Genomic DNA, 8,632 nt, shown 5'->3' with positions numbered 1-8,632 from the left:
AGCTCCGCCAGCTCCAGCCCTAGGTCCTGAGCGATGCGACCCACGAAGGTTCCGTGTTTGGCCTCCTCGGGGACGGAGTAGTGGAGCTGGCCACTCCCTGCCTCCCAGGCTGCCAGAATTATCAGGATCAGGAGTAATTGTCGGCTCTTCCAGTTGTATCCTCTCAGGTTTACCATTTCAAATTACTAACGTCTTATTCTCATTCACGAAGATTATATAAGATTTTAGAGATTTCTTTTTATTTCTTCATTCCAATCCCGCGATGCTGGCCATTGTTGAGCAACCGAAGAGTGAAGCCTAGTGGAGTCTTTCTGAAGGAAGATGAATGCCTTAGCGTCGTGACATTTAGTGGTTAAGAGCGACATCATGTGGCCGAAGTAGTAAGTAGAATTTACAAAATTTAACTTTACAGTTATGTAATGGAAGGTGTATTTTAAATTGAAATTTTTCTTCTTTGTTGTCAACATGTTGAGCAACATTTCTCATGCATCTTCATGGAATTCTTGGCTGAATAGCAACATTTAAATTTATTTCCTTTTGACTGTAATTTTCTCCTCTTTGTTATTAGGAACACTTTTGTCCCCAGGCAGTTTGACATATAGATCTCTTTAATTTAAGACAAACTTTTAAAAAAATCTTTTTAATGTCAAGAAGGAGAGTTGATAAACAACTTTCATATATCTCTATTGAATAAATATCGAAAGTTTGGAGATCTTTGGGACAAGATTTTGTATTAAAGTAACTTCTTACAGAACAATATTGTGAAATTCTCTTCACATGATTATATATTCCATTATAGGAGTTCATAGTTCTTGTGTTCATGACTCTTTCCACGTCTTGTTTTTATGAGTACATGCCTGTTTTCAGTCTCCAACATCATGGTGGTTATTTCCTCATAATATAGATCAGTTATATTAACTAAATATTGCTGCTTACCCATCTTGCTTTCCACAATTTATAATTAACGTCTTTGAATATTTTATCTTTTGGGTTTGTTTCACAAATGCCATTTTCTTGAATGTTTCATCCAGTGTTCTCAGATGCAAGTAAGGAAATTACATCTGTGTTCTAACGTTTCCCAGGTTTGATAATGAACCATATCAATTTTTAATGATCGGCACTCTGCTTAACTATTGTAAAAGCTTCTCATTACACTTCATTCATTCCTTAGTTAAACCTCATGATTGTCTTTATGAACCTTTATTACCATTGCTTAAAATGTTTGATACTTTTCAAATGATTTTAGAGATGAGTAAACAATTATTCTAATAGTTACCCAAGAAAATCCTCTTTATAATACTTGTCCTGTCTTATCTCACATGAGAACCACACCCTTCAACCCAAGTGGATTGTTCCTGATTTCAGATTCAATTGGAATTTTGCTGTGCAGCCATTTACTTAAAGTCATTTTCCCCCATAAAAATACTGGTTATTGTCAATATGCTCCCAAGGGAACTTCTCTATTTATAACCACCAAACTCATCAATAACCTGGAAATTCCCTTCAGCTAGTGAGATGGGTGGACAGTAACGTTCAGCCACGCTGTGATTTACTTACCTTTCTTGTGTCTCATAACATTCTGCTTTCTATGAATGTAACATTACATACAGTACATCTTTATTTTTATATGGAATTCTTGAAGGTTGGGCTTTGACTCAAGTGATTTTTGGCAGATACTGGTCTATGAAGTCCTCCTATACTTTTGTTAATGTTTTACTTGGTGGATATGGCCATAGATTTTTTTTCTACTTCTAAAACAGTGAGAGGTGTTCAGGTTGCTAGATATAATTATCCATACAAATTCTCCTCCTCCTCCTCCTTCTCTTCTTCTTCTTCTTCTTCTTCTTCTTCTTCTTCTTCTTCTTCCCCATCCTCTTCCCCTCCTCCTCCCCCTTCTTCATTTTTTTTTTGATTTCTCGAGACAGGGTTTCTCCGTGGCTTTTGAGCCTGTCCTGGATCTAGCTCTGTTGACCAGGCTGGCCTCGAACTCACAGAGATCCGCCTGCCTCTGCCTCCCGAGTGCTGGGATTAAAGGCGTGCGCCACCACCGCCCGGCCTCCTTCTTCATTTTTCAAGACAGAGTTTCTCCATGTAGCCCTGGCAATCCTGAAACTTACTCTGTAGACCAGACTGGTCCCAAACTCAGTGCTGAGATTAAGGTGTGTGCCATCACCATCTGATACAAATTTTGTTTTTCATTGATTAGTGTGTCCAGAAGTAAATTTGTTACTCTTAAGTAGATAGGAGGGTGTAGAGAATTTTTCATCTTGTTACTATATAAAGTATGTGTTTAAAAATTAGTCTGTACTTCTTTTTGAAGAACAAAGAAAACTGGGTTAATTATTTATGCCATTTCAAGAATGAAAATATGAAGACAATAGAAGCACGAACTCCAACTTAGTCCTCTTACTGATACTGACTAGTTTTAGTGAAAGCAAATATGATATGGAGCTTACAATGGTCTCTGTTTTCTAGGAAAAATACACAATACAAAAAGGTAAGGCTATCTTGGGGAGTCACTTCTTTGTCTCGAATGTCCTTTGAAATGAAAGCATTTTCTATTGCTGAAGTTTTAATTCAGCAGTTAACATTGGAAAATAATTGTTCTCAAAGTATGACATGGCACTAAAAGGCTAGTGGTAGGTCAGAATAGTGCAATAATTCTGGCCTTCCCAGAATAACAAAACAAATAACTGTACACAAAATGAAAATAATATGGAAATCACACTAATCAAGCAGCCACTCCTTGACAAACACTATTATAAGCACCTGAGAAGTAACAAGTTACAATTTTTTTTTGGTTTTTCAAGACAGGGTTTCTCTGTAGCATTGGAGCCTGTCCTGGAACTAGCTCTTGTAGACCAGGCTGGTCTCGAGCTCACAGATATCCGCCTGCCTCTGCCTCCCGAGTGCTGGGATTAAAGGCCTGCACCACCACCAACTGGCGACAAGTTACAAATTTTTAAAAATTTTTCTGCATGAGAGATTCTATTATTTATATTCTAAATTTTGTAGATTTGAAACAGAGAACTAAACGGATAAACAACCTGTGGAATGCTTCAAAAATAAAAGGCATAGATGGAATTTGGAAAGGGAAGATGTCCTGAAGACGCACAGCTGAGACACAATCAGCTGCCTTTTTGTAGAGAACCAGTAAACAGTGCCAATAATTACACAGAGAAACAAAGGGAATAAGCTTGTACTCCATACAGAGACCCATTAAATGAATTCCAAAGATAAGAGAATTGCAACATCACAGAAGTGCATTGGTTTTTATGTTTGTTTCTTTGTGGTTTTCCCTCCAGTAAATAGAACCTAGAGCTTTGTACTTGCTAGACAAGGGAGCAACTACTGAGCCCAACAATGGACTATTGACTTTTTGTGAGTTTTCTGGATTAAAGTCTGAGTTCCCTCCAACTACTGTTTCTAAAGCATCTGGACCACTAATAAATTGGGTAATAATTACAGAGGGAGCAAGTCTATTAATGACTATGAAATCTCCTTTACCAGAATCATGCAACCTAGTCATTGTCCTTTATTGCTAAATGGTTCAAGAATAACTTTTAAAAAAAAAAGAGCTAAAGTTCCTCTAGGAATAACAATGACTAGGGAGAGAATACAGAAAATAACATACTATGAGTGTTCATTCAGAAGAGGATAAAGTTTTATAGAGATCATTCACAGAGCGCTTGCCTGGCATGTCCTTGGTCTCATCAAACACACACACACACACACACACACACACACACACACACAGAGCAAGAAAACAAAAAAGCAAATAGAAAAGAATGTGTGACCTAATTGTATTATGATTTCAATGTTCTATAAAATATTCAAAATAGTATTCCCAGTGTTAAAATGCAAAACCGCAAACACGCTATGTATTTACTTAGGAAAATATTAACACTAACCCGAACAAAGTGGCAGAAAAGAACAAGTGTAACAACATTTTGAGTTTGCTTTTTAAAACTATGGAGTGCAGAATGTGCATAATAATGTTTAATTCGGTTTACATCTAAGATCAAAACAAATGAAGATTATAAGGAAAACAATAAAATGAAAGTACTTAGCCCAGTGAAATGAATAGAAATTTAAAGAGTGAGAAAACATGAAACTGAGTACAGAAAAACAATATAAAATTTAAATTGTAAAGACAAATATGAATTTTGGACTTACTCTTGAGCAATGCTCTTCATTTAAATCCGGATGCTCGTCCACTACCGGACAAGGAGGAAGACCCGGGCTGAAGGCCATGAGGTCGGTTTTGGGTGGTCCCTCTCCAGAGCACACCTTCTGTCTCCTTTGCTGTGAGTATGACCAGGTTCCCACCGCGCTGGAGCACACCAGCACGGGCTTCCCAGACCCGCACACGCCCTCTGTGGGTGGCACTGAGCACCGAAGTGCAGTGTATATCATGAGGGTTAGAACTAGCAGGCTGGACACCGCGCAGATAGCAATGATCAAGTACACATTGACGTTCACTAAAGAAATTTCCCGGCCAATGGAGCCTGACGCCCGCGAAGAGGCTTTTGGAGTTTGGCTGTTCTCAACCAGAGATACTAACACAGTGGCAGTGGCCGTCTGCGAAGGCTCCCCATGGTCCTTCACCAGAACTAATAGGCGATGACGCGGTCCATCAGCCTCCTCCAGGGTACGTGTAGTACTTATCTCGCCTGTGTACAGACCCACCCGGAACAGGCTCCGCGTTCCACCCGTTAAAGGATGCAGTTCATAAGACAGCCACGCATTGTAGCCAGAATCCGAATCTACCGCGCGCACCTTAGTGACAACTTGGCCGGGAACCACTGAGGGGGACACAAGCTCGCTCACTACACTACCGGATCCTTGCGTCCAAGGTCCTAGCAGCGTGGGTGCGTTGTCATTCTCATCCAGCACAAACACCTGCAGAGTCACATTGCTGCCCAGGGAAGGCACACCAGCATCCCGCGCGCTCACTTGGAACTGCAGCAGCTCCAGCTCCTCATGGTCCAGAGGCTGCAGTGCGAACACCTTGCCGCTCTCCGCGTGCACAGACACGAAGCTCGACAGCGAGCGCTCGCCCACCCTCCTCTCCACCAGCGAGTAGGACACCAGCGCGTTCTCCTGCGCATCTGCGTCCATGGCAGATACTGTGAAGATGTGCGCGCCAGGCGGGTTGTTCTCCTTCACGAACACCGTGTATTCGGGCTGCGCAAACTTGGGTGCATTGTCGTTCACATCAGCCACCTCCACGGACACGCTGGCTGTGGCCCACAGCGATGGCAAGCCCCCATCCCGGGCGGTCACCACCACCTTATAGTCAGGTGTGGTCTCTCTGTCCAGGGCGCTGTCCAGCACGAGCGAATAGTAATTCTTGAAGGTGGACACCAACTTGAAGGGGACATGAGCGGTCAGGGAGCAGGTCACCTGCCCGTTAGCTCCGGAGTCCAGGTCCGAAACGCTAATTAGAGCAATGACAGTACCCAGTGCAGCGTCCTCTCGAACAGGCAGCGATAAGGAAGTCAATGTGATCTGAGGTACATTGTCATTTTCATCCAATACCTTCACTAGAACAGTGCAATGACCCGCCATCGGAGGGTGTCCTTTGTCCGTCGCGTCAACGCGGATTTTGTAGACATTGACTTGTTCAAAGTCCAAGTTCCCTTGAATTATGATCTCTCCTGTATCTGTATCTATGCTAAACTGTTCAAGAACCGTGGGCGGGACCAGTTTATTAAAAGAGTAAGAAATTGCTGAATTGATTCCTTCATCCCTGTCAGAAGCGTTCAGTCTAATAACCGTCGTTCCGTTGTGTGAGTTTTCCAAAATTCTCACTTCATACTCAGACTGCTGCAAAGTAGGGGCGTTATCGTTTACATCCAGCACAGTGACCAGCAGCTGAACAGAGCCTGTGAGCTCAGGTTTGCCTCCATCCGTGGCTGTCAGCAGCAGCTTATGCTCAGGAGCATCCTCTCTGTCCAAGGATTTTTTCAACGAGAGTCCAATTTGTTTGTTACCATCACTGTTAGTTTTCACATCTAACCCAAAGTATTCGCTGGGACTGAGTTTATAGATTAAGATAGAATTTGATCCAACATCAGCATCTGATGCGCCCTCTAGTGGAAACAAGGAATCTGGCAGCCTGGATTCATAAATTAAAATTCTTTGCTCCTTTACAGAGAAGACAGGAGGGTTATCATTAATGTCCTTCACCTCCACCTCCACGTGGAAAACCTGCAGCGGCCGGTCCACGATCACCTCCAGGTGGATGCTACACTCCGCGCTCCGCCCGCACAGCGCCTCCCGGTCGATCCGAGAATTCACAAACAAAATGCCATTCTGCAGATTTACCTCCAGAAGGTCTCCGCGGTCCTTGGACGCCACCCTGAACAGGCGGGGCACTAGCTCCGCCAGCTCCAGCCCCAGGTCCTGAGCGATGCGACCCACGAAGGTTCCGTGTTTGGCTTCCTCGGGGACAGAGTAGTGGAGCTGGCCGCTCCCTGCCTCCCAGGCTGCCAGGAGCAGAAGTGACAGCAGCAGACACCGTGTTCCCAGCCTGCCTTCAGTGGTAAAATCCATGTCTGATGCTTCTTGCTTTATTTCCATTAGAAGATTTTTTTCTGTGCATAAAATTCTGTATGATTCAAAGTCTATCGATTCAGTTCTTCTGCATTCGCCATCATTCAGCAGTCATGGAAAATTTCAGCTACAGAGGAAAGGGCTTTGTGTGCTGGCTAGATGTAACTCCGTGGTAGACAGCGACACCATGCGGCTCCACAGGGTAAGACACGAATTCGTATATCCTCACCTTGATAGCAAATCCTCTGGGTGTTTATAATTTCGGGGCCAATTCTTTTCATATTGTTTTTCTTTGTTTTTCTCTTTTTTTGTAATTTAGAATGATAATGGTCTTTAGTTATTCGCGGAGAAGCAACATTTTTAGCATTTTAAACGTTTTAGCATTTTGTCATGTCTAAATTTTTAAATCTTAAAAGATTGCTAATGTTTATTATTACTTTGTTCCTCGTATCACACATGCTTATGGTTCCTTCTTGTGATAATTGAGCATGGTTTTAATGCATAGTGTGTGAAAGATTTTAAATTTATAAGTGTTCTCACTGAAGATAGGGTTCACCCTAAACTGGAAAGCCCAGGATGTTCTCAAACTCAAAATGTTTGCATCTCAGAATTGAGAGCAGGGACACAGGAACGTGCCAGTGGACCTATCGCTATGGCATTTCTCCATCGATGCTCAGTTTATAGTGATAACTTCCCAATCTCACCACATTAATTTCTGCCAGAAATTATTCCTGCTGTGTTTTGTTGCTCTTGTCTGCTATTCTGAAAGACTCCATCTTTTTCTCTAAACCTCAATTTCACCCTATACTCTTTCCCTTCAGAGGGCCTCATCTTCTCCCACATTCTTGCGATACCTTTCCGAACATCCCCCAAACCACATCTGCATCTCCCCTTCTATGTTTCTGTCAATTCCATTTATATATGACTGTTAGAAAGCAATTTGTTTAACATGAAAGCATTGCTAGCAATTATTAGAAAATTAGTAGATTCAGGTCTTGAAAATTAACATTTTGTTTTAATGACATAAACATTCTCTGTATCACCTATAGTAATTTTGATTTTTATTTCTCTGCCTCCTTATTGATCTTATTCAAAGTCAGCCTACAGATTCTCTATCTTTCACATATACCATGTTTATCATTATGAGTATAAATTTCATTAAATTACTAAAACTAGAAGTTTAATATTAGAATTACTTCTAGGAGACTTACAGCTTGATCATAAGCCAACTTCTCATTTTAATCATAACATTTTCTGTTTCTCAAAAATTTCTCCTTTCTAATAAATACTTTTATTATTTTGTAAGGTTTGTATTTTATAAAGCATCTTCGGTAGGTGGTTAGTTTCTAGGCATAGGTTCCTGATGATAAATGCATAAGCCAAACAATTATTTTCAGTTGTTCTTCAGTATGAATCATATTTTGTAGAGCATATAGAATATTTGCAATTGCCTTCTAAAAGTAGCCTTAGTTCAAACTTGGTTTTTCTTGGCTGAGGAGTGAATTCAAGGTCTTGAGTTAGTGCTCTACCACTGTGCAGAACGCCAGCCTAAAGCGGGTTTTTAATAGTTTTATCTCTTCCTTAAAAATATTATCTTCAAGCTGGGCGGTGGTGGCGCACGCCTTTAATCCCAGCACTTGGGAGGCAGAGGCAGGCGGATCTCTGTTGAGTTCGAGACCAGCCTGGTCTACAAGAGCTAGTTCCAGGACAGGCTCCAAAACCACAGAGAAACTTTGTCTCGAAAAAAAAAATATTATCTTCATAATTAAAGTCAGTCAAATGTAAACTTTACCGTTATTTTATCCTTAATTCGCCAACTGGAGATGGTTGAACTTCTTTTCAGACTTTAGCAAGTCAACAGAAAGACTTCCAAATGAAGCACGGTATCCCACCCTTTTCCACTATTCTGACATACATTAAGCCTCACAATGATAATACAAAGCTCTTCCTTTTGCGAGATGCTATATTCAAATAATTAACCCAGATATATTAGATATTTTCCCCAAGACTTTACGGTAATTTGTGCCAACAAAAACATCATTTGCTAAGCAATAACAAACAAAGCATTTTTTTT

The 8,632-nt window shown here is 41.2% G+C and overlaps 1 protein-coding gene across 6 annotated transcripts in view; it reads right to left on the bottom strand.

Annotated features, from left to right (window-relative positions):
* The window catches only part of LOC101983064 (protocadherin alpha-C2), a 213,685-nt gene that overhangs the window by 184,645 nt on the left and 20,408 nt on the right, over window positions 1-8,632 (bottom strand). The window contains exon 1 of one of the 6 annotated variants that reach the window (XM_026783617.1): window positions 4,177-6,701. The exons of the other annotated variants lie outside the window; for them this stretch is intronic. Coding sequence (XP_026639418.1) covers window positions 4,177-6,585 — 2,409 coding nt within the window. The 5' untranslated portion in view covers window positions 6,586-6,701. Of the gene's footprint in view, window positions 1-4,176; window positions 6,702-8,632 lie in introns of those variants that run through there. 6 annotated transcript variants of the gene reach the window in all.

The sequence above is a fragment of the Microtus ochrogaster genome, chromosome 18 (assembly GCF_000317375.1).
Source record: "Microtus ochrogaster isolate Prairie Vole_2 chromosome 18, MicOch1.0, whole genome shotgun sequence".
In the NCBI taxonomy this organism is placed as follows: domain Eukaryota; kingdom Metazoa; phylum Chordata; class Mammalia; order Rodentia; family Cricetidae; genus Microtus; species Microtus ochrogaster.
The sequence above is the reverse complement of the archived record's forward strand: the minus strand, read 5'-3'. Positions and strand labels throughout refer to the sequence as shown.